The sequence below is a fragment of the Macaca thibetana genome, chromosome X (genome assembly GCF_024542745.1).
Source record: "Macaca thibetana thibetana isolate TM-01 chromosome X, ASM2454274v1, whole genome shotgun sequence".
Lineage (NCBI taxonomy): Eukaryota > Metazoa > Chordata > Mammalia > Primates > Cercopithecidae > Macaca > Macaca thibetana.
The window spans coordinates 49,001,532-49,028,860 of record NC_065598.1 but is presented as its reverse complement, the minus strand read 5'-3'; the positions used below and the strand labels follow the sequence as shown (position 1 = coordinate 49,028,860).

The 27,329-nt window shown below is 43.3% G+C and overlaps 1 protein-coding gene across 1 annotated transcript; it reads right to left on the bottom strand.

Moving 5' to 3' along the window:
- Positions 1–366: 366 nt before the first annotated feature.
- On the bottom strand, positions 367–27,126 carry LOC126945678 (G antigen 10-like). The gene is made up of 4 exons (XM_050775817.1): positions 27,016–27,126; positions 5,245–5,368; positions 2,357–2,482; positions 367–471 (listed from the first exon to the last, which is right to left on the bottom strand). Exons 1-3 carry the CDS (start codon positions 27,094–27,096, stop codon positions 2,358–2,360), a joined length of 330 nt encoding a protein of 109 aa, XP_050631774.1. The 5' UTR covers positions 27,097–27,126; the 3' UTR covers positions 367–471; position 2,357.
- Between the last annotated feature and the right edge of the window lie 203 nt (positions 27,127–27,329).

The window sequence follows — 27,329 nt, the reverse complement described above, 5'->3', positions numbered from 1 at the left end:
GTCAGGAATTCAAGAGCACCCTAGCCAAGATGGTGAAAGCCCATCTCTACTAAAAATACAAAACTTAGCCGGGCGTGCTGGTGGGCGCCTGTAATCCCAGCTACTTGGGAGGCTAAGGCAGAGAATTGCTTGAATCCGGGAGGCGGGGGTGGCAGTGAGCAGAGATCGCGCCACTGCACTCCAGCCTGGGTGACACAGCGAGACTCTGTCGCCAAAGGGAAAAATGAAAGAAAGATAAAAGAATGATGTCTCTACATACCAGCTCAAACAGGTGGAATATAACATTTCAAAGAATGATACATGTCTCACAGCATCAAAAAGCTAGAAATAAAGTTCACAAAAGATGCGCAAGACTTCTTTGCAGAGGGCTGTAAAGCTTTATTGGGAGAATTGTAATGAACAAATTTTCAACATAGGAGCAGCCTGCATCATTTCAGCGTGTCTTCTTTTAACACTGTCATTGCTTTTCACCTGTAACAGAAACATAACAATTAGCAACGTGACTTAGCAACAGATTATTTAAATGACCCTAAAGGCATACAAAACACACTACAGTTTGGATTTTGTTAAATGGACTAGAAACAAAACCCAAAGGGTGATCCTGTGTCTTACATCCAATTAAACCTCAATACACTTTGAGGACGGACCTGTAGAATTTAAAGGTAATTTCTTCCCTAAACATCCAGTGCTTCCTTTCAATTCAAAAGCACTTACAATTCACAGTCAGGAATTTGGAAAACACATGTGTAAAACATACTTCAGTTGATTAGTCAGGAAGTCCTAAAGTCATGGTCTTTCAACTTTAAATCTGATCAATCCATGTCTCTAAAGCCGAAACTTACATGTAACATTTGATATGGTGAGAGATGATTATATCACATATGTGTCAACAGTCTTATTAGAAATACTGGCTCATGAAGACTGACAGTGTGGCAGGGAGCGTGCATAGCACAGGCATCTTACTCACACCCATGCTGAGCATCACTGACCTACATGCCACAGAGGATAGGAACTAACCGGTCTCTCGCCAGTTGATAATTTCATCACTCAAGGTTTCCGTGAGGAAAGATTTTAAAAGCAATTGTTCATTAAAAGCCAGAGAATCCCAGCCTGGGCAACATAGTGAGACCTCATCTCGACAAAAAAAATTTTTTTTTTAATTTAACAGAAAAAAAAAAAAAAACAACTTAGGCACGGTGGCTTGTGCATATACTTTCAGCCACTCAGGAGGCTGAGGTGGGAGGACTGCTTTAGCCAGGGAGCCAGAGGTTGCAGTGAGCTGAAATCACACCACTGTACTCCAGCCTGGGTGACAGACTGAGACTCTGTCTCAAACAAACAAAGAGGAGGGAGAATTCACAATTTGACAAGATACTACCATATCTATTCAGCTCTCCACACGGAAAAACTAAGATGAAGCAGAGTGACCGCTCACTTTCTTAGTAGCAATGAAATCTCAATTTAGAGATTTTCAGATGACTCAGGCAGGGTTTCATGATTTGGGATCAACACATCATGCGAAGCAGATGATCTCTGTATCCCATGCATTCTATACAACAGGATCAGAGTATGAAAGAACCAGAAGGGAAAATGGTTTTAAAATCTCTGACTTCAACTCACTATTTTCATAAGAACCAAAGACAGCTTTAGAAGTGAAAGGACTCACTCAGCATCTCGCCAAGGCTGTAAGAGCTGGTATTAGAACCCGCATCAGTGCTTCGGCATTTTTCACACCAAGTGATGCGTGTTACAAATGTGTTATGTATTTGTTAAAAGCAGATCTTTACAAACGCATCTCAAAATTATGAGCTATTGGTTCAAGGATTTAGACTCAAATCTTCATTCAACATGGCTTTGACTCAGTTTGTTTCTATATCTGACAGCCTATCAGTCGGGTGCTGGGGCCTGAACTACGTTTCAAATAACCTTTCTATATAAGAACTCTAGTATTACAGAGGCAGTACTGTTACTTCTCTGCTATTAAAAATATAATGCTGGGTCGGGCTCCGTGGCTCTCGCCTGTAATCCTGGAAATTTCAAAGGCGAGGCACGTGGATAACCCGAGGCCAGGAGTTCGGGACCAACCTGTGCAACGGAACAAAACCCCATCAATACTAAACATACAAAAATTAGCTGGGAACGGTGGAGCACGTCTGTAAGCCTGGCTACTCGGGAGGCACACGCAGGAGAATGACTTGAACCCGGGAGGCTGAAGTTCCAGTGACCGAGGTGGGACCACTGCACTCCAGCTTGGTCGACAGAGCGAGACTCTGTCTCAAAAAATAACTATTATTATTATTATACAATACTGTGGAAACAGACACCCTACGATCTGCATGTCTAATGGATTGCCTACCTTATTCAGGCCTTTTCACCTCCTCTGGATTTGGCAGGCTCATCTCCTGGACATCAGGACCATCTTCACGCTCATAATCGGGCGTCGGGCGAACCTCTTCCTGGCTCTCAGCTTCAGGCTCTGGCCCTTGAAAATAAAAAATACATATCAATTTAAGCAGTAAAATATAAAATGTCAATAAGAAAATAATACTCATGCTCTCTGAGTTATTATATCAAAGCTTTAGCTACTGTAATAATAGATGTGTTGACAAGAATCCCAGGAACATTATTTCAGGAGTCTGTTAGCAGAAAACAGGAAAACAAGGTGTTCCAAATATTACCCTCTTCCTTTCCGAAGACTGCCCTCAGACAACGTTGTGGACTCCTTTGCTCTTCTCTGTTATTCTTCTTCTGATTGTCCTTACCTCATCAAATGACTCAAGGCTGAAATCCTGTCTCTCACAGCACTTACACTCCTAGCACTCAGACTCTCCTATGGCCTGAGTAGCCACCAATCAACGCTGAGTCGAAAAAAGGTCTTTAAAAAATACACGAAAAAGCCCAAACTGCAGAACATTCTGCAAACCAACTGGTCTATCCTCTCCAAAAATGTCTGTATCATGAATGACAAAGAAAAATTAAGGAAACATTCTAGATTAAAGGAAACTAAAAACACCTGAAAAGCACATGTAAGACGTGATCCTGAACCGGACTCTGGATCAGAAAAAGAAATCCTATCAATAACATTATCTGGGCCGGGCGTGGGGTCTCACGCCTGCAATCCAAACACTTTGGGATGCCAAGGTGGGCAGATCAGGTGAGGTCAGAAGTTCAAGACCGCAGTGGCCGGCGCCTGTAGGCCCAGCTACACGGCAGGCTGAGGCGTGAGAATCCCTAGAACCTGGGAGGTGTAGGTTGCAGTGAGCCAAGATCGCACTACTGCACTCCAACCTGGGCAACAGAGGGAGACTCCGTCTCAACAAAGAATAACGAAAGGAAGAAAGAAGTTGTCTGGGGAGCTGGCAAAATTTGAGTATGCACTGCGTATTAAATGACTGCATTTTCTCATTGTTAAATTTCCTGATTTTGATCTTTCTGCAGTGATGATCCAAGAAATGACTTTCTCTTTGTGCTGACGATATACACACCCTCGAGTACATTGGGGAAAGGACCATGATACCTGAAACTTTATCTAAACAAGTCAGCATTAATAACAGTAAACATATATCCGCGTGTGGGTGTGTGTGAGTGTGTGGGCAGCCGGGTAAGAGAGGGAGGGAAGAGATATAAAACCTACGGTGAGAAAGCTATTAAAAATTGGTGAATCTAGGTGAAAAGTATATGAGTTCGTTGTACTATTCTTGCAAATTTTCTATAAATGTTATGTCTTGAATATAGACACAGTAAAAATTTTAAAGAATATATGACAACTACACTGAAGTTTAGGAAGAGAGGAGGTTTTCTTTCAATTGTGGTAAAAAAATACACATATCCTCAAACTTACCGTCTTTTTTTAAGTGGTACAGTTCACTAAGGAGTTATGTCTGCAACATTACCAGCCACTAGGCACAAACTTTGAATCTGTGTTTTCCTATACCATGAAACCTTTATTTATTTACTTGTTTGTTTGTTTATTACTGATGAGATCTCGCTATGTTTCCCAGGCTGGGCTTGAACGCCAGGGCTCAAGCGATCCTCTCACCTCAGCCTCCCAAGTAGCTGGGACTATGAGTGCACGGCGTTCAGCCCAGCTTGAGACCTTTCTCCTAAATGACAATCTGAGGATAAACCACAGGACATGCATAATGCTTATATTCAGCCATAGAGTACCAAGAGCAGTGTGCATCACCTAAGACATCTGAAGTCTACAACATGGATAGGATTTCAGTTACAATTACAATGTCAATTTCTGAAGGACTGATTAGCTGAATGGATTTGAGGACTATGGAAAATCTTACAGTCATGACACCCATTACCTACTGGGATAAACAGAAACTTAACTTTCTTCAAACAAAGTTATATTTAGGTCCGAAGGTCCCAAATGTAAAATTCCATAAATGAACCCCGTGAAGAACAAAGCACCAAATATAACATTGTTTGTGAATCACACAAAATATACTGTCCCGCACTGAGAATAAGGGAGTGGTTCGACAGCAGGTAATGGGCATTGTTATCAGTCATATTCTAGAAACTTTTAACAATGAATCCCTGGAATAATCCATGACCTCAGTTACATAAATGTTTCCTTTCAAAACATTTTATCTCGGAGAAATTATTTCCATCTCATGTTAATCCCAGGGTAACTCCTTTTCTGTTTTTCCAACCATAAAAGGATTTAATCACCTCCTAAAAGCCACTTAGAAAATCACTAAACCAGCTACCTGTATGGCAGTATCCTCGTATATCCGGCTTTTATCAAACGTACCATAAAAATATCAATCTAAGGAAACGGTGGCCAACATTCAGTGACTCGGTGTTTGGAGCTGCTCCTGCTCCTCTGAACTGGGTCTCTTCTTGGGCCAGAACTAAGCTACCTTACAGAAAAGCATTTGCGTTTTAAGCATTTTCAGCAAAATCTTTCCTTCTTTATAGCAACATAGATGATAGGAAGACACAAACCTTGGAACAAAGTACAAATTGTGTATTCACCAGTCAATCCCGGCACCTCTATTCTCTCATTCATAAAGTCGAGAAATTTTATCACAGTGAGGGATTTGCCTAAGCTAAGCTGCAAACTACATAGCCTCCTGGCTTTTCCAGTCAATTTCAGGCATTCTTTCCATTGATTTCTTTCCTCCTGTTCCTGCTATGTGACAATGCATAACACACACACACACATGCACACACGCACACGCACACACACAGACACACACACACCAGCGGGCATTCTTCTTCCCTTTCCATCACCTTGACCTGCAGATGCTCCCTCATCCTCTCCCTCCTGAGCAGGTGCAGGATCCTGACTTTGAGTTGCTGGCTCCCCTTCTTCAGGTTTTGGTGGTTCCACTTCTTCATCACTGAACTGCTCGGGCTGGGGAATATGTGTGGGTATGCAAATAAAGAAAAAAAAACAAGTTTTGCTATCGATACAAAATTTTACATATATACACAGAATACATAGCTGTTTCTGATCATAAATAAGCCTAAAGACATTTCTCCAACTCTATTCTCTATGGCCAAGAACGTTACTCTACCCACAGGGAGGTTACTGTGAGAAAAGTGACGCACAAGGACTTTGGAAGCTATTATACTCTGTGTTGGAATACATGTATACGATCTGTCATTAACAAACCAAGCATGAGAAAGAGGTCATGGGCAAAAGCTGAAGAACACAAGAGGAAAAACAAAAAATCCTCCAGAATCAATGTTTCCTTCATGAGACGCCATAATCATGTTTTATCAGCAGGAAAGACGTTTCTCAGCATTTCCATACTAATGCAACAACACTATCGCAAAAATTAATTTCTGCTAATAGAAAACATCGAATTAACGTTTAAGCGCTCACCAGCATAGGCCCAATCATTTCAGGAGGCTCTACATAGCGTCTTGGTCTACGCTGGTAGGTCGATCTTCCTCGCCAACTCATATTTCACACTGAAAACAGACAACCGTGATTGGCAACATGCGCTCCAGAGGGCTGCTATATTCCATCACTTCCATGGATCAATGTTAACTTGTCGTTTTAATTTTGAAAATATTCTCAAAATAAGTCCCAGAGTTAAGCATACGTGTGTACGTTTTCTAAGTGTCTACAAAGCCATTTATGCTGGCCAAGCTGGCAGAGCAGTCATCTTAAGGCGTGTGGCAAGAGGCAGAGGACATTTTTTTCTAAATTTCTTTTGGATGCGGGGTCTCGCTGTGTTGCTCAGGCTGGAGTGCAGAGGCGCGATCACAGCTCACTGCAGCCTCGACCTCCTGCTCAAGGAATCCTCCCGCCTCTGTGTCCCGAATAACTCGGACTATAGGCGAGCACCACTGTGCCCCGCATATACAGGTCATTTCCGATGAGGTTTAGTTTCACAAGCGGACTCCCCACGAAAACACTAGTGAATCACAATTCCCGTGATGGCTGCTTTGGGCAACTCCCGCTTCCTAGAGCCATTCACCCCATCTCACGTTAAGTTTCGTTGCACCGCACTGCCTCGCCCACTCCTTCCCACTTTTCCCGGACCTTCCATGTCGGACGTGAGACCTTGCAGTGCTTCTCACTCAGGCGCTCCACACTCCACACCGCTGGGGGGCGCTCACCAGGCCGTAGCCTTCCCAGGTGCCAGGTTCCTTCTTTACCACCCGCCCTGCCCCCACCGAGCACCCCATTCAGGCATCTGCCCTGTGTCGTCGGGGGTTCTGGGCACCTCGGGACTTCCATCCCCCAAACAGCACTCACCCCATCTTCACCTGAGCCCCTGACCGCCTTCCCTCTGCGGACCAGCTTCCTCCCTGTCCAGGCCCCCTCACGACCACAAAGTCGATGGTGGCCTGGTAGCCTGACAAGAGAAGGAGGACGACCTCGAGGTCCTTCTCCCTCAGAGGCCACAGACCAGGAAGCGGGATCCACCGGACCCACCCGAGGCCCTCTTCACCCTCACTTCAGCCCCCAGGATGACTGGCCTGCAGACCTATCAGACGAATCTCAGTAGGGGAAAAAGAGTCCAGACGGCAAGAACGAGAGCGCACAGCCTCACAGCTCCCTGGCGTTCTTCACGTGGGCTAACGGGCCGGGCGGAAGACGCCCAGTGAACATGCGCACTGAGACGGGGGCCCAGGGAGCATGCGCGGCTGCGGGCCTGGGCGGGCTGCAGTTCCCAGCCCAATGCCCCAAGCCCCGGATTCCCATCCACTGACGATAATGGAATCCAACTTCCCTTTGCTGTTTCCTATGTTTCTGAGACTCAAATACCTCAAGTAGTGCTCCCCTCAAAACTCACTCGATTTTCAACTGAACTGACCCCCGACACACACACATACACACACAAACACACACCCAGGGTCCTCTCTTGCCCTGGCCCCACCATGGGGACAAGAGCCACGGTGACTGCCTGGGAAGACAGGTAGACCACCTGCAAAAACAGCAATAGCAGTCTACACCAAAAAGAAATTCTTCAATGTGAACAATTCTCAGAAAGAGACTGAAGGAAAAACGAATACAAACTCTAGGACCTGTAAAGAAATACTAAAACGATAGCTATCATTTGTGGCATCAGAATCACAGAAGAAATGACAGTATTAGGGAAACGGGACAGCCACAGTGGCACCATGTGAAAATCAACTCCGTCTTGAAACTAGCAAGATACATAGTCCTACCAGTCACAACCCATGGTCCTAAGATGTTTGGAGTTGAAAAAACAGACGAAAGGTACTTCCAAGGACATGCTCCCCCAGCAGCAGAAACTGCAGGGTTCCCAACACCCATAGCAATGTATGCTTTCAACATAATTATGCTTTCATGGACTTATACACTGGTAAGTCAAGGATAGTTGTCTTTAAATCAACAGAATGATAAATTTCATCATGCAAGTCTTTGCCCACCTGCACAAAGGTACAGGTAAGTTTAGTCTTTGTATAGATAAGACCCCTATATAAGAAAAACCTGATCAGGCCAAGTCTCACGCCTGTAATCCTAGTATTTTGGGAGGCTGTGCTGGCCGGAGCACCTGAGCTCAGGACTTCCATCGAGACCAGCCTGAGCAACATCAGAAAATGTCATCACTACAAAAAACAAAGAAAAAGCCGTCAAAAAATTACCTGGGCATGGTGGCATGTACGTAGACTCACAGCTACTCAGGAGGCTGATGTCGGAGGATCGCTTCAGCCCAGGATTTCAAGGCTGCAGTGAGCTCTGATAACACCACTGCACCCCAGCCTGGATGACAGAGTGAGACCCTGTCTCAAGTTTTAAAAATTGAACTTAAAAACCTACAATTTTATCAATCGAATTCACTATATTAACAGATGAATGGGAAAAAATGCTGTGGTAATCAAAATAGATGCACTGTTTGATGAAACTCAACATAGATTCAAATGAATATGCTCAGCATATTTAGAACAGAATGGAATGACTTACTCTGAAGAAGTCCATCTACAAAAATGGACAGTAAATATGACGGTGAAATGTTGAAAGTTTTCCGTTTCTCATCAGGGATAAGACAAGGATGTCCACTATCACCATGGTAACAGGTGTGTCTGCGCAATGCCATAAAATCAGAAAAGGAAATAAAACTCTTTACAATGGGAGCAACAGGACTGGCGCGGAGGCCCACGCCTGTAATCCCAGCACTGTGGGAGGCAAGGCGGGTGCATCACTTGCACTCAGGAGTCCAAGAACAGCACGGGAAACATGGCAAAACCCCGTCTCTACAAACAATACAAAAGGACAAAGAAAAATAAATGGCAGAAACAAAATTGCTCTTATTGAAGGATGATATGTTTCTGTATGTTGAAGACTGAAAATGATCTAGAAATAAACTTTTAGAAATCATAAGCATATTTCACAAGGCTGCTGGATAGAAAACCAATATATAAGAATTATGTCTCCGCCGGGCATGGTGGCTCACGCCTGTAATCCCAGCACTTTGGGAGGTCGAGGCGGATGAATCACTAGGTCAGGAATTCAAGAGCACCCTGGCCAAGATAGTGAAACCCTATCTCTACTAAAAATACAAAACTTAGCTGGGCGTGCTGGTGGGTGCCTGTAATCCCAGCTACTCGGGAGGCTGAGGCAGAGAATTGCTTGAATCCGGGAGGTGGGGGTTGCAGTGAGCAGATTTCGCGCCACTGCACTCCAGCCTGGGTGACACAGCGAGACTCCGTCGCCAAAGAGAAAAATGAAAGAAAGAAAAAAGAATGATGTCTCTACATACCAGCTCAAACAGTTGGAATATAACATTTCAAAGAATGATACATGTCTCACAGCATCAAAAAGCTAGAAATAAAGTTCACAAAAGATGCGCAAGACTTCTTTGCAGAGGGTTATAAAGCTTTATTGGGAGAATTGTAATGAACAAATTTCCAACATAGGAGCAGCCTGCATCATTTCAGTGTGTCTTCTTTTAACACTGTCATTGCTTTTCACCTGTAACAGAAACGTAACAATTGGGAACATGACTTAGCAACAAATTATTTAAATGACCCTAAAGGCATACAAAACACACTACCGTTTGGGTTTTATTAAATGGACTAGAAACAAAACCCAAAGGATGATCCTGTGTCTTACATCCAATTAAACCTCTCTATGCACTTTGAGGACAGACCTGCAGAATTTAAAGGTAATGTCTTCCCTAAACATCCAGTGCTTCCTTTCAATTCAGAAGCACTTACAATTCACAGTCAGCAATTTGGAAAACACATGTGTAAAACATACTTCAGTTGATTAGTCAGGAAGTACTAAAGTCATGGTCTTTCAACTTTGAATCTGATCAATCCATGTCTCTAAAGCTGAAACTTACATGTAACATTTGATATAGTGAGAGATGATTATATCATATATATGTCGACAGTCTTATTAGAAATACTGGCTCATGAAGACTGACAGTGCAGCAGGGAGCGTGCATAGCACAGGCATTTTACTCACACCCATGCTGAGCATCACTGACCTACATGCCACAGAGGATAGGAACTAACCGGTCTCTCGCCAGTTGATAATTCCGTCACTCAAGGTTTTTGTGAGGAAAGATTTAAAAGGAATTGTTCATTAGAAGCCAGAGAATCCCAGCCTGGGCAGCATAGGGAGACCTCATCTCGACAAAAAAAAAAAAAAAAGTTTAAAAAAAATTTTAAAAAAACACAACAACTTAGGCACGGTGGCTTGTGGGCTTGTGCATGTACTTTCAGCCACTCAGGAGGCTGAGGTGGGAGGACTGCTTTAGCCAGGGAGCCAGAGGTTGCAGTGAGCTGAAATCACACCACTGTACTCCAGCCTGGGTGACAGACTGAGACTCTGTCTCAAACAAACAAAGAGGAGGGAGAATTCACAGTTTGACAAGATACTACGATAGGTATTCAGCTCTCCACACGGAAAAACTAGGATGAAGCAGAGTGACCACTCACTTTCTTAGTAGCAATGAAATCTCAATTTAGAGATTTTCAGATGACTCAGGCCAGGGTTTCATGATTTGGGATCAACACATCATGTGAAGCAGATGATCTCTGTATCTCATGCATTCTATACAACAGGATCAGAGTATGAAAGAACCAGAAGGGAAAATGGTTTTAAAATCTCTGACTTCAACTCACTATTTTCATAAGAACCAAAGACAGGTTTAGAAGTGAAAGGACTCACTCAGCATCTCGCCAAGGCTGTAAGAGCTGGTATTAGAACCCGCATCAGTGCTTCGGCATTTTTCACACCAAGTGATGGGTGTTACAAATGTGTTATGTATTTGTTAAAAGTAGACCTTTACAAAAGCATCTGAAAATTATGAGCTATTGGTTCAAGGATTTAGACTCAAATCTTCATTCAACATGGCTCTGATTCAGCTTGTTTCTATATCTGACAGTCTATCAGTCGGGTGCTGAGGCCTGAACTATGTTTCAAATAACCTTTATATAAGAGCTTTATTACTAAAGAGGCAGTATTGTTACCTCTCTCTTATTAAAAATATAATGTGGCCGCCACGGTGGCTCAAACCTGTAATCCCAGCACTTTGGGAGGCCGAGACGGGCGGATCATGAGGTCAGGAGATCGAGACCATCCTGGCTGACACGGTGAAACCCCGTCTCTACTAAAAAATACAAAAAACTAGCCGGGCGAGGTGGCGGGCTCCTGTAGTCCCAGCTGCTACTCGGGAGGCTGAGGCAGGAGAATGGCATAAACCCGGGAGTCGGAGCTTGCAGTGAGCTGAGATCTGGCCACTGCACTCCAGCCTGGGCGACGGAGTGAGACTCTGTCTTAAAAAAATAAATAAATAAAAATTTAGAAAATAAAAATAAAAATATAATGCTGGGTTGGGCATGATGGCTCTCCCCTGTAATCCTGGCAATTTCAAAGTTCGAGGCAGGTGGATCACCTGAGGTGAAGAGTTCAGGAACTACCTGTGCAACATAATGAAACCCCGTCTCTACTAAAAATACAAAAATTAGCTGGGCGTGGTGGAGTATGTCTGTAAGCCTTGCTCTGCGAGAGTCTCAGGCAGGAGAATCACTTGAACCCTGGAGACGGAATTTCCAGTGAGCTGAGATGGCACCACTGCACTCCAGCCTGGTCAGCAGAGTGAGACTACATCTAGAAAATATAATAATAATTATAATATGATACTGTGGAAACAGACACCCTACAGTTTTCATGCCTAATGGATTGCCTACCTTCTTCAGTCATTTTCACCTCCTCTGGATTTGGCAGGCCCATCTCCTGGACATCAGGACCATCTCTACGCTCACACCCAGTCTTCGGGTGAACCTGTTCCTCGCTATCAGCTTCAGGCTCTGGCCCTTAAAAATAAAAAGTACACATCAATTTAAGCAGTAAAACATAAAATATAAGTAAGAAAATAATATTCATGCTCTCAGTGTTATTATATAAAAGCTTTAGCTAGTCTTATAATAAATGTGTTGATAAGAATCCCAGGAACATTATTTCAGGAGTCTGTTAGGAGAAAAACAGGAAAACAGGGTTTTCCAAATATTACCCTCTTCCTTTCTGAAGACTGCCATCAGACACCTTTGTTGCCTCCTTTGCACTTCTCTGTTATTCTACTTCTGATTGTCCTTATCTTATTAAATGACTCAAGGCTGAAATCCTGTTTCTCGTAGCACTTACACTCCTAGCACTTAGACTCTTATATGGCATGAGTAGCCACCAATAAATGCTGAGTTGAAAAAAGGTCTTTATAAAATACATGAAAAAGCCCAAACTGCAGAACATTCTGCAAACCAACTGGTCTATCCTCTTCAAAAATGTCTATATTATGAATGACAAAGAAAAATTAAGGAAACACTCCAGATTAAAGCAAATTTAAAACACCTGAAAAGCACATGTAAGACGTGATCCTGAACCAGACTCTGGATCAGAAAAAGAAATCCTATCAATAAAATTATCTGGGCCAGGCGTGCGGTCTCATTGCTGTGGGATAATTAAGGAATCAGAGACCTACCGAGGGGTTGAGGAGGAATTATTTAATTATTTAGGTGCACCGACCCATTCTGACTAACATCCAAAGGACTGAGCCCGAACAAACAGTCAAGCTACCTTTTAAGCATTTCGTGGGGCGGGGGGAGATCTGTGCAGGGTGAAGTATATTACAGAAGTGAGAAACAAAGACAGTTATTCAATTAAGACATGCATTACATCATTTCTTTTTTTTTTTTTTTTTTGAGACGGAGTCTCGCTCTGTCACCCAGGCTGGAGTGCAGTGTCCGGATCTCAGCTCACTGCAAGCTCCGCCTCCCGGGTTCACGCCATTCTCCTGCCTCAGCCTCCCGAGTAGCTGGGACTACAGGCGCCCGCCACCTCGCCCGGCTAGTTTTTTGTATTTTTTAGTAGAGACGGGGTTTCACCGGGTTAGCCAGGATGGTCTCGATCTCCTGACCTTGTGATCCACCCGTCTCGGCCTCCCAAAGTGCTGGGATTACAGGCTTGAGCCACCGCGCCCGGCCGCATTACATCATTTCTTACTTTTCAAGGAACAACCTATTTTAAGACTTGAGATTATCTGTCTAATAACCTTGCTGCTGCACAGCTAGAGAAACAGAGTCTTCACAATGCCTGGGAAAGGGAGAGATAAGGCTCACTAGCCACAGAAGGAAAAACAGGCAGTTAATTTTAAAGGACTCCAACTCTTTCTTTTCCTCAGGGGGAACTGTGTTTTCTTACATACAACTGAGTTTTTGCTTACACATTTTTTAATTTCTTTTAATTCATTTCATTTCACCACTTTGGTGCTTTTTATAACAAAGGTGTTCATAGAAAGCACCATTATTTGCCACCTCTTCACGGAGCTGAGCTGCTTCTTCTACTGGCAGCAGTTGATATTTGGTTAATGCCATCAACTGCGCAGTAGTGTGTCAGGTTACTATTGCCTTTATGGTTGACTGAATACTCCCAATAAACGGGTAAAATGCAAGGGAAGATGAGCCAGATGCCAAGAATAAACAAAAACCCACCAATAAGAGTTTTGAATCTTCTAAAGGTTGAGCACCATCCTCCAAACAATGAATCCGGGGCCCATCCGGATCAAGTCTGAACCGGAACATGGGCCAACTTGCGCATTCTAGCTGTGATTTCCATGACAACTCAGCCATTATCATTGATTTCTAGGCAAGAGTTGGTTAAATTAAGTTTTCCACATACTCCTCCTTCTGAGGCTAAGAGGTAATCTAAAACCAATCTATTTTGATATATAGCATTTCTCATTTGTGTTGCTTGTATTGCCAATAAATCTAGTGCCCTTGACGCTTCATTGGTTATAATTTCAAGGACTGCCTGCAACCTTATGATGCAGTTGACCATATAGATTGGGGTGTGATATCCCCATGACCCATCTTATGCCCAGGTAGCTGGCCCATAATATTTAGTGATTCTTTCAGGAGGCCATTCATTATCCTTCCAGTCTCCTATGTCTACATCCTTTGTGACATTTGTGTCTAATTTTGTGATTATGCTTCTTCTAGTTCTTCTTTTATTTTCATCATAAACTGGATACCCTAAGAGTTCCCCTTGCTTTAGAGGAATTAGTAAGAAGGATGGCTTGATTGTTCCTAATACACATGCCCCTGTCCATTTAGCCAGCAGTTGCCAATATGCCCATGCTCCACAGATCTAATATAGGCCAGAGGGTGCTTTCCAAGCATTTGGAGCCCCTAGAGATGCCAACAGTGGCTTAGAATAGAGAACCGAAAGGGTTTGGATCTGGTAAGTAGGAGTCATTCTGGGTGTTTCTCCAGAGTTTTGTCTTTAGTCTCATCATAATACTGTTGCCCTAGGCAGATTGTTTCTCCTACTCCCTCTCTGAAAGACTTTCTTCAATGGGCGATACAGTATTTTCCAATTATGGAGTTTTTTAACAACCAAACACTGGCTGAGGCTGTTGGTTCACTGGCAGGGTTAGGCGAAGTGAATTTATCTTATGGCATTAATTCCTTTGCCTCCCATGGCCACTGGTCCCCCATATTAGTTTCTCCACATACACAGCATGAGGAAATTCCTAAGCTGCCAGTTATGTTTTCAGCTGGTTGGGCAAATAAGTTTTTGGTTGATGGGGGAAGCGCAGGCACTGACAGATCAAAATGCTTATAGAATGACTTATGGACCCAAAATTGCGGGGTTGGACGCATTTGAGTCCTTCTAGTCTTTTTGACAATTAGTAGTGGACTCCAAGGCCTGCTCCTTGTCTATTTACCTGTAATAGTGCTGTCTGTCCTGTAGACCAGAAAGGTAGCTCTGGCTTTAAGATAGCAAAATTTAAAGGATTGCATGCCCTTGTCTTACAGTTTGGTTTGGTTTACATACTCCTTAGCAGAGCAGTCCTTCCTGAATGTAAGTGTTGGAGCTCTGTTAGCATAGACCACTGAATGTTACAGTCTAGGCATCTGATTTGTGGTTCTCTGTACAGATGTTTAGGGCTGCTCCTGCTAAGCCTCTCTTGTGTTAAACCATTGCAGACTGTTTCTGGTTGTATGTGTAGGTTCTTAACTTGGTTCCTGTACATTTATAGTAGGTACGGTACAGTAGAATTTTAACTATGGTATTTTTTACCCAGGTAGTGTGTACACAATGTGGGTATCCTTCTAAAGATTTCTCCCCTTTTAGTATAGGCAGAAATGGTAACAACATCAGTGTATGTAATAGAAACATGCTTACACTACACCTGGGCATGGCAAACCTTCCTCTGAGCATAGACATTTGCAGCATTTGCAGTAATAACAACAGAACAATCAGTATTGACAGAATTATAACTAGGCTTATAAATTGTATTTACATTTACTTATCCAGAGATGGCCCTCTTAGCTTCGGCTGTGCGTAGACCAGTCAGCTTCCAGGATGTGACTAGAGCAGAGCTTGTAGGATCCTCAAGCTTCAGCCGTGTGTCGACTGACCAGCCTCTGGTGCGGTCAGAGCAGGGCAGTCGTCCTTCTTACCAGTGGTTGGGTTTCGCCGTAGGACCATTTGGGTGGGGCAATCTGGGTCTTGTTAGCTAATCCACTGGTCATCCTCAGGAGTCACGGTTGCCACTGGTTTCAGCCGGCTATTGTGAATCCAAGGTGTGACACCTACAACTTTAACAGCAGTGGGAGTAGACATGATTACAATATGGGGCCCATCCCATCAGGGCCCCAAGGTTGTTAGATTCCACCTTTTAACCCAGACAGAGTCCACTGGCTTATATGGATGCACTGGGTCTGTTAGACTTATAGGTATCCTTTCCCTTACCCAGCTTTGCACCTCCTGCATTGCCACTCCTAAAGCCTGCATCTGTCTCCTAAGGGTTAACTCTCCTAACTCCTTTAAGTCCCCTCTAATTTGATTAATGATTGGGGGTGGCCTTCTGAACAATATTTCATAGGGTGAACACCCAGTTTGTTTTGTAGGTGTACACCTGACCTGGAGGAGGACCATGGGCAAGACCTGATCCCATCATAAGTGAGTTTCCTGGCAAAACTTTTTTAGTAGCTGTTTGAGTGCCCGCTTCATCCATGCCACCTTCCCTGAACTCTGTGGTCAGTAGGCTGTGTGCAGTTTCCATGTGATCTTTAAAAGTTGAGTCAGCTGTTGTACTACTTCTGCCACAAATGCAGGATCATTGTCTGATCCTAGGGTTAAAGGCAACCCAAATCTTGGCATGATGTCTTTTAGTAGCACCTTTGTTACCTCTCGTGCCTTTTCAGTTCTGGTGGGGAAGGCCTCAACCTACCCTGAGAAGGTGCAAAGAAACACTAGCATATACCGGTAACCTCCTGCTCAAGGTAACTCGGTAAAGTCTACAAGCAGGTTCTCAAAAGGCACAGCTCCTGCTTCTTGAATTCCAGGGGGTCGAGTTGGTCCTTGTTTTGGATTATTCCGGGCACAGGATAGACATTGTTCACAAACAGCACGGGTGATGGCAGAGAGCTGTGGCACATAGAAATGCCAACCTATCAAAGTCTCTAGTCGTCCTTCCAATGTGTGTTCTTTTATGGATCTGCTTCACAAACCTTGGGGCTTTTGTTTCTGGGATGGCTAGCCTCCCATCAGAGAACAGCCACCATCCATTTTTAATATATTTTCCTGTTTCCTGACCAAACCAAGCTTTTTCACTTCAAGAGTAACTGGTTACCTCCAGTAAAGGGGGCTCTATAAGGAGAGGCATTGCTAGAGTTCTTTCTTCAGGTAAAGCCTTGCTCATTGCTGCCTGCCTAGCCTCTCAGTCTGCCTTTCTGTTGCCCTGTGCCTCATAGCTTTTCCCGATTTGATGTCCTTTGCAATGAATGACAGCCACCTTCTCTGGAGCCCATATGGCTTCTAATAATTGTAAAATTTCCTCTTTATTTTGCATTTCTTTTCCTTCAGTAGTCAATAGTCCTCTCTCTTTGTACATTGCCCCATGGGCACGCAGGGTTGCAAAAGCATATCTTGAATCAGTATATATGTTTACTTTCTTCCCCTTGGCCAATAACAGTGCTCTGGTTAATGCTATTAATTCAGCCTTCTGAGCAGAAGTCCCAGAAGGTAAGGCTTGAGCCTCGACCACTGAGTACTGGGTCACTACTGCATACCCTGCATATTGCACCTCATCTGTTATGAAACTGCTACCATCAGTGAAGTAGTCAACATCTGGGCTCTCCAAGGGGGTATCTCTGAGATCTTCCCAGCTGGAGAATACTTCATTCACCATATTTATGCAACAGTGGGGAAGGTCCTGCCAGCAGTAAGGCAACCCACCATCCTTCCAACTGGGCTCCTCCACAGGTAGTAGGGTAGCTGGGTTCAAGGTATTCACAGACTCCAGTGTTATCTGGGGATTTTCACACAGAAGCCCTTGATACTTTAGCATTCTAGAGTTGGACAGCCAACGATGTCCTCTTTGCTCCATTAAGGTGAATACAGCGTGTGGCACCCGGACTATTATCTTCTGACCTAGGACTAGCTTGTTGGCATCTTCTATAAGGATTGCAGTAGCTGCCAGCACCCTGAGGCAGTGGAGCCAACCTAAGGCCACCAAGTCCAGTCTCTTGGATAAGTATGCTACTGGCCGATGCCAAGAGCCCAACAACTGAGTTAAGACTCTGACTGTCATTCCCTTCCATTCATCCACATACAGAAAGAAGGGTTTTGGTTTTTTTTTTTTTTTTTTTTTTTTTTTTTTTTTTTTTTTTTACATCTGGCAACCCTAACGCTGGGGCTTGAATAAGAGCTTCCTTTATATCTTTGAAGGCCTTTTCCTGTTCCTTTTCCTATACGAGGGGCTCTCTTTCTTTTTTTTTTTTTTTTTTTTTTTTTTTTTTTTTTTTTTTTTATTTTTTTTTTATTTTTTATTTTTTAAATTTATTTATTATTATTATACTTTAAGTTGTAGGGTACATGTGCATAACGTGCAGTTTTGTTACATATGTATACTTGTGCCATGTTGCTGTGCTGCACCCATCAACTCGTCATTTACATCAGGTATAACTCCCAATGCAATCCCTCCCCCCTCCCCCCTCCCCCCTCCCCCCTCCCCATGATAGGCCCCGGTGTGTGATGTTCCCCTTCCTGAGTCCGAGTGATCTCATTGTTCAGTTCCCACCTATGAGTGAGAACATGCGGTGTTTGGTTTTCTGTTCTTGTGATAGTTTGCTAAGAATGATGGATTCCAGCTGCATCCAAGTCCCTACAAAGGACTCAAACTCATCCTTTTTTATGGCTGCATAGTATTCCATGGTGTATATGTGCCACATTTTCTTAATCCAATCTGTCACTGATGGACATTTGGGTTGATTCCAAGTCTTTGCTATTGTGAATAGTGCTGCAATAAACATACGTGTGCATGTGTCTTTATAGCAGCATAATTTATAATCCTTTGGGTATATACCCAGTAATGGGATGGCTGGGTCATATGGTACATCTAGTTCTAGATCCTTGAGGAATCGCCATACTGTTTTCCATAATGGTTGAACTAGCTTACAATCCCACCAACAGTGTAAAAGTGTTCCTATTTCTCCACATCCTCTCCAGCACCTGTTGTTTCCTGACTTTTTAATGATTGCCATTCTAACTGGTGTGAGATGGTATCTCATTGTGGTTTTGATTTGCATTTCTCTGATGGCCAGTGATGATGAGCATTTTTTCATGTGTCTGTTGGCTGTATGAATGTCTTCTTTTGAGAAATGTCTGTTCATGTCCTTTGCCCACTTTTTGATGGGGTTGTTTGTTTTTTTCTTGTAAATTTGTTTGAGTTCTTTGTAGGTTCTGGATATTAGCCCTTTGTCAGATGAGTAGATTGCAAAAATTTTCTCCCATTCTGTAGGTTGCCTGTTCACTCTGATGGTAGTGTCTTTTGCTGTGCAGAAGCTCTTTAGTTTAATGAGATCCCATTTGTCAATTTTGGCTTTTGCTGCCGTTGCTTTTGGTGTTTTAGACATGAAATCTTTGCCCATGCCTATGTCCTGAATGGTACTACCTAGGTTTTCCTCTAGGATTTTTATGGTATTAGGTCTAACATTTAAGTCTCTAATCCATCTTGAATTAATTTTCGTATAAGGAGTAAGGAAAGGATCCAGTTTCAGCTTTCTACTTATGGCTAGCCAATTTTCCCAGCACCATTTATTAAATAGGGAATCCTTTCCCCATTTCTTGTTTCTCTCAGGTTTGTCAAAGATCAAATGGCTGTACATGTGTGGTATTATTTCTGAGGACTCTGTTCTGTTCCATTGGTCTATATCTCTGTTTTGGTACCAGTACCATGCTGTTTTGGTTACTGTAGCCTTGTAGTATAGTTTGAAGTCAGGTAGCGTGATGCCTCCAGCTTTGTTCTTTTGACTTAGGATTGTCTTGGAGATGCGGGCTCTTTTTTGGTTCCATATGAACTTTAAAGCAGTTTTTTCCAATTCTGTGAAGAAACTCATTGGTAGCTTGATGGGGATGGCATTGAATCTATAAATTACCTTGGGCAGTATGGCCATTTTCACGATATTGATTCTTCCTATCCATGAGCATGGTATGTTCTTCCATTTGTTTGTGTCCTCTTTTATTTCACTGAGCAGTGGTTTGTAGTTCTCCTTGAAGAGGTCCTTTACATCCCTTGTAAGTTGGATTCCTAGGTATTTGATTCTCTTTGAAGCAATTGTGAATGGAAGTTCATTCCTGATTTGGCTCTCTGTTTGTCTGTTACTGGTGTATAAGAATGCTTGTGATTTTTGCACATTAATTTTGTATCCTGAGACTTTGCTGAAGTTGCTTATCAGCTTAAGGAGATTTTGGGCTGAGACAATGGGGTTTTCTAAATATACAATCATGTCATCTGCAAACAGGGACAATTTGACTTCTTCTTTTCCTAACTGAATACCCTTGATTTCTTTCTCTTGCCTGATTGCCCTAGCCAGAACTTCCAACACTATGTTGAATAGGAGTGGTGAGAGAGGGCATCCCTGTCTTGTGCCAGTTTTCAAAGGGAATTTTTCCAGTTTTTGCCCATTCAGTATGATATTGGCTGTGGGTTTGTCATAAATAGCTCTTATTATTTTGAGGTACGTTCCATCAATACCGAATTTATTGAGCGTTTTTAGCATGAAGGGCTGTTGAATTTTGTCAAAAGCCTTTTCTGCATCTATTGAGATAATCATGTGGTTCTTGTCTTTGGTTCTGTTTATATACTGGATTATGTTTATTGATTTGCGAATGTTGAACCAGCCTTGCATCCCAGGGATGAAGCGAGGGGCTCTCTTTCTTTCCCTTTGGCAGCCTCATATAAGGGCCTTCCTATAAGGCAGAAGTTTGCAATCCAGATTCAGCAGAATCCCGCTGCACCCAGAAATTTCCCTGCTACCTTGAAACTGGGGTGGGCAATGCACATACAGCCTCCTTGCATGCACTTCCAAGCCTGCACTGGCCTTGGGATACCATGAATCCTAGATATCCAACCTCCCGAAAACAGACTTTTGCCTTGTCCTTGGACACTTTGTAAACTGGCCTGTATTCACCATTTGGCTTGCGCACAGGAAGCAGAGGAGTATTCCAGGAGGACTTGCATTTCACTATAATCCTATGTTCATAGAGCTGATTTAAATGTTTTGTTATGCCATCAATTGCCTCTCTGGGTAGGGGTACTGACAGACTCGTACCAGGGCAGCATGAGGGTTAAGCTCTATTACCACCGGGGGTCTGTTTGCAGCAAGTCCAGGGGGGTTGTCCTTAGCCTATACACCTGGTACCTTGAAAAGCATTCCCCACATATTGTGTAGGTCTGGCTCCGGTAGCCTTCTGGCGTTCATAGAGCCACCATTCCTCAGCCTTTGTGACAGTTAGAGTCAATACCATTGCCTTAGACTTTCCAAACTCCAGTGTCATATTCCTTTTAAATGTAAAGGAAATTTGTGCCTGCAGTTTCTGGAGTAAGTCTCTTCCTAACAAGGGCACTCAACAATTTGGCATATATAGAAACTTATGCTGCACTTCTTGTCCCCTAATAACACATCTCCTGGATTTGCAGAAAAGTCTCTTTTCTTTGGCCCCTATAGCCCCTACGATAGTAGCACAGTTCTTTGTGGGGGAGCTAATTGGGTGAGGTACCGCAGAGAAATTAGCACCAATATCGACCAAAAAATCCATTAATCGGCCCCCTACTTCCATAGAGACCATAGGCTCCCCGGGGCCTGAAAGGATGGAGTCTAGTCTGTCTCATTCCTCTAAATTCTTGGACCCCACTAAGCTGATCGGATCAGGATCTGCCTTGGAAGCACCACAACTAGCAACCAAACGCCGCTCTTGGGTGTTAGACCATTGAACATTCTCCTTATTCTTTTGACATTTATCCTTCTAGTGTCCTTTCCTTTTGCACCATGCACATTAATCTCTCTCCAGCCTCGGCTGGCTTTCAAACTCCTATCCAGACTAGCCTTTTCCATGACCGCGTTCATGCCCGTGTCCATGCCTCCTTGCAAAGCCAGCTTCTCCTCGTGTAAGGGCTGCTGCTAGTAAATTAGCCTTTCTTAAGCCTCCGATCAGCTTTCTTCTTTGCCTCCTGATCTCAGTTAATGTACACCTTGGTAGCCACTTTAATAAACTGAGTAGCATTCACGCCGATGAAGCTTCTAACTTCTGCAATTTATGCCTAATATCTCCTTGGCCCTGCCTTACAAATGCTGTATTCACCATGCGCTGATTTTCAGCAGCATTAGGGTTAAACGGAGTGTACAACCAAAATGCCTCACAAAGTCTTTCTTAAGGGAAGAGGAACATCACACACCAGGGCCTATCATGGGGAGGGGGGAGGGGGGAGGGGGGAGGGATTGCATTGGGAGTTATACCTGATGTAAATGACGAGTTGAGGGGTACTGACGAGTTGATGGGTGCAGCACACCAACATGGCACAAGTATACATATGTAACAAACCTGCACGTTATGCACATGTACCCTAGAACTTAAAGTATAATAATAATAATTAATTAATTAATTTTAAAAAAAACTGGCTAGTGCTTTTATCTGCACCCTGGAGCACCTCTAAGATTTTTTATATTGGTTGCATTTTTCTTTTACCATCCTTTAGTCTTTGCAGAAGTGTTTCTTGGCGCCTTTGTAGGTGTTGAAGCCAGACTGCCTCATCTGGGTCCTAGTAGGTGTCCTTTTGTCCTCGTAAGAGGCGTAAGCATAACTTGGGCATAGCCAGACCTGAGATGGCCTGCCTGACTTTTCTAGCCTTTCACTTTAACTTCCCGGAGCTCTGATTTCTATGAGACTGGGAGCCTGTATCTCTTTGAACTTAACTCCTTAGGGGCAGTTAGCCTTGGTAAAGGGGGTACATTGGAATGTAGGGAGGAGGGGTCTCTATTACCTCCTGTGGTTCTTGCAAAACCGGTTTTCTCTTTCCTCAGACTTTTCTTTTGTTTCCATAGCTGCCCGGGCAGCTGATTTTTACTTTCACTTTTGGCTTTTACTTTTCACTTTTTACTTTTGGAGTTACAAGCCTCTGTGACTTTCCCTGTAACTCTGTAGCTGCCAGAGCAGCTGGTTTCTCCCGGCGTGAGCTGCGAGCATTCTACAATAAACTGCTAGGCATTTAGTCATCAATCAATATAAAGACTAGGTCTGAATGCCCTGGCTGTCCTCTGACCCCAGTCACCACCTTAAAACACATGGCCAATTTCTCTGTAGTGCCTTTGGCCAGCCATCCAACACTAAAAGAGGGCTATTCTAATTCACGGTATGTCCTTAACTTTTGAGCATCCAGTTTCATCCCATAATCACCTCTAAATCCAATTTTTTTATCATGCACTCCAAAGGAGTTGGTTTCAATGCTTTTCCTCCCATTTCCTCCCTTGTAGCACACTTTCACTCTCGGGTCCACCAGACTGGGTCCTATTACGAGAGTTTCAGAGGCTGCTTAGCCAGGAACGTGCCTTCCCCTTTCACAGCCTGCTGTGGCTGTGGAGCTGGTCCTATCAGCTGTGCACAACGTCCTAGGTCTGATTTCCCCGCACTTGCCTTGGAGCACACAGCCCACGCTAAGGGATCTGTGCTTCCCCACGTCACTCCCCACATTGGGCTCTCCCGAGACCATCTCTTTCACACACTTTCACACATGTCCTCTGCCCCAGGACTCCTCATCGGATGAAATGGGCCTCTCCCGTGTCCCAGGTGAGCCTAGTTAGGCTCCCACATTCACACACATACACACCACTCCTACCCCAGGACTCCTCATCGGACGAAACGAGCCTCCCTCATGTCCTGGGTAGGACCACACACACCCACACACTCCCAATTGGGGTGGCAAGCCACTCTTGCTACCCTGCCAGCAAGCTCTTCCTTGCTGCACTTGCCGCTCTATCAGCCCATTTTCTCCACCAGTGAACCACTTTCACTTTGTTAGGGGGACACGAGGTTCATCCAAATTGGCAGGCCACTCCTGCCACTCCCAGCCACTCTGGGTTAGATTAGTAGTTGGTCCCTGGGAGGTGATCAAGCTCCCCTTCGTCCCTATGGGACGGGCTTTCCTGACTTGGGCCCTTTATCCTTACTGTGGTTCCTGAAGTGCTGGTATCATGCTGCAGCCCTGTCTCTGGTTCCACTGCGCTGCCACATAAGTCCTCGGGATGCAGGGAGAGCCAGTCTCCATCCGGGTAAAGCTCCCCCATGGTGTGCCTTGGATGCCAAGTCTCCCCCAGTCCTGGGGGTCTAGTCCCACAGGCAAAGAAGACAGTAAATCTGTCATCTCTGATCCCCATCTGGGCCACCAGAAATGCTGTGGGATAATTAAGGAATCAGAGAGACCGAGGGGTTGAGGAGGAATTATTTAATTATTTAGATGCACCAACCTAGTCGGATTAACATCCAAAAGACTGAGGCCCAAACAAAGAGTTAAGCTATCTTTTAAGCATTTCATGGGGCAGGGGGAGATCTGTGCAGGGGGAAAAGTACTACAGAAGTGAGAAACAAATAACAGTTATTCAATTAAAACATGCATTACATCATTTCTTACCTTTCAAGGAACAACATGTTTCACGACTTGAGATTATCTATCTAGTGACCTTGTAGCCACACAGCTAGAGAAACAGTCTTCACAATGCCTGGGAAAGGGAGAGATAAGGCTCACTAGCCACAGAAGGAAAAACAGGCAGTTAATTTTAAAGGACTCCAGCTCTTTCTCTTCCTCAGGGGAAATTGTTTTTTTTTTTAACATACAACTGAGTTTTTGCTTACACATTCTTTAATTTCTTTTAATTCCTGTTCCATCACACCTGTAATCCAAACATTTTGGGATGCCAAGGTGGGTAGATCAGGGGAGGTCAGAAGTTCAAGACCAACCTGGACAACAGGGCGAACCCTATCTCTACTAAAAATACAAAAAAAAAAAAAAAGAAAAAGGAAACATTACTCAGGCGTGGTGGCAGGACCATGTAGTTCCAGCTGCATGGGAGGCTGAGGCATGAGAATCCCTTCACAACCTGGGAGGTGTAGCTTGCAGTGAGACAAGATCGCACTACTGCATTCCAACCTGGGGAACAGAGAGAGACTCAGTCTCAACAAAGGAAAAAAAAAGGAAGAAACAAATTGTCTGGAGAACTGGCAAAATTTGAGTATGCACTGTGTATTAAATGACTGCATTTTCTCATTGTTAAATTTCTGATTTTGATCTTTCTGCAGTGATAATCCAAGGAATGACTTTTTCTTTGTTCTGACAATATACACACACTCAACTACATAGGGTAAAGGGCCATAATACCTGAAACTTTATCCAAACAAGTCAGCATTAATAACAGTAAACATATATCCATATGTGTGTGTGTGAGTGTGTGGGCAGCAGGGTAAGAGAGGGAGGGAAGAGATATGAAACCTATGAAGTGAAAGCTATTAACAACTGGTGAATCTAGGTGAAAAGTATATGGGTTCATTGTACTATTCTTGCAAATTTTCTATAAATGTTATGTCTTGAAAAGAGATACAGTAAAAATTTAAAAGAATATATGACAACTACACTGAACTTCAGGAAGACAGGTATTTTTTAATTGTGGTAAAAAATATATATATCATAAAATTTGCCATCTTAACTATTTTTAAGTAGTACAGTTCACTAAAGAGTTATGTTTGCAACATTACCAGCCACTAGGCACAAACTTTGAATCTGTGTTTTCCTATACCATGAAACCTTTAGTTGTCTGTTTGCTTGTTTGTTCGTTTGTTTGTTTATTACTGATGAGATCTCGCTATGTTTCCCAGGCTGGACTTGAACTCCAGGGCTCAAGCAATCCTCTCACCTCAGCCTCCCAAGTAGCTGGGACTATGAGTGCATGGCGTTCAGCCCAGCTTGAGACCTTTCTCCTAAATGACAATCTGAGGATAAACCACAGGACATGCATAACGCTTATATTCAGCCATAGAGTACCAAGAGCAGTGTGCATCACCTAAGACATCTGAAGTCTACAACATGGATAGGATTTCAGTTACAATTACAATGTCAATTTCTGAAGGATTGATTAGCTGAAGGGATTTGAGGACTATGGAAAATCTTACAGTCACGACACCCATTACCTACTGGGGTAAAGAGAAACTTAACTTTGTTTAAACAAAGTTGTATTTAGGTCCGAAGGTCCTACATGTAATATTCCATAAATGAACCCTGTGAAGAACAAAGCACCAAGTATAACACTGTGAATCACACAAAATATACTGTCCCGCACTGAGAATAAGGGAGTGGGTGGACAGCAATTAATGGGCATTGTTATCAGACATATTCTAGAAACTTTTAACAGTGAATCCCTGGAATAATCCATGACCTCAGTTACATAAACGTTTTGTTTGAAAATATTTTATCTAGGAGAAATTATTTCAATCTCAATGTTAATCTCAGGATAATTTCTTTCTTGCTTTTTCTAACCATAAAAGGATTTAATCACCTCCTAAAGGCCACTTAGAAAATCACTAAACCAGCTACCTGTATGGCAGTATCCTCGTTTATCCAGCTTTTATCAAACGTACCATATAAAAATATCAATCAAAGGAAATGGTGGCCAACATTCAGCGACTCGGTTTTTGGAGCTGCTCCTGCTCCTCTGAACTGGGTCTCTTCTTGGGCCAGTACTAAGCTACCTTACAGTAAAGGATTTGAGTTTTAAGCATTTTCAGCAAAATCATTTCCTTCTTTACAGCAACATAGATGGTAGGAAGACAAAAACCTTGGAGCAAAATACAAATTTTGTATTTACCAGTCAAGGGTTCTTGGATAAAACACAATCCCCACACTTCCATTCTCTCATTCATAAAGTTGAGAAATTTTATCGTAGTGAGGGATTTGCCTAAGCTAAGCTGCAACTACATAGCCTCCACGCTTTTCCAGTCAATTTCAGGCATTCTTTCCATTGTTTTCTTTCATCCTGTTTCTGCTATATGACAATGCATAACACACACACACACGCACGCGCACACACAGACACACATAGACGCATGCACCAGCAGGCATTCTTCCTCCCTTTCCCTCACCTTGACCTGCAGATGCTCCCTCATCCTCTCCCTCCTGAGCAGGTGCAGGATCCTGACATTAAGCTGCTGGTTCCCCTTCTTCAAGTTCTGGTGGTTCCACTTCTTCATCACTGAACTGCTCGGGCTGGGGAATATGTGTGGGTGTGTAAATTAAAAAAAAAAAAAAAAGTTTTGTTATTGATACAAAATTTTACATATATACACAGAATACATAGCTATTTCTGATCATAACTAAGCCTAAAGACATTTCTCCAACTCTATTCTCTATGCCCAATAAGGTTACTCTACCCACAGGGAGGTTACTGTGAGAAAAGTGACGCACAAGGACTTTGGAAGCTATTATATTCTGTGTTGGAATACATGTGTACGATCCGTCATTAACAAACAAAACATGAGAAAGAAGTCATGGGCAAAAGCTGAAGAACACGAGAGGAAAAACAAAAAATCCTCCAGAATCAACGTTTCCTTCATGAGACGCCATAATCATGTTTTATCAGCAGGAAAGACGTTTCTCAGCACTTCCATACTAATGCAACAACACTATCGCAAAAATTAATTTCTGCTAATAGAAAACATCGAATTAACGTTTAAGCACTCACCAGCATAGGCCCAATCATTTCAGGAGGCTCTACATAGCGTCTTGGTCTACGCCGATAGGTCGATCTTCCTCGCCAACTCATATTTCACACTGAAAACAGACAACCGTGATTGGGAACATGCGCTCCAGAGGGCTGCTATATTCGATCACTTCCATGGATCAACGTTAACTTGTCCTTTTAATTTTGAAAATACTCTCAAAATAAGTCCCAGAGTGAAGAATACGTGTGTACGTTTTCTGAGTGTCTACAAAGCCACTTATGCTGGGCAAGCTGGCAGAGCAATCATCTTAAGAAGTGTGACAAAAGGCAGAGGG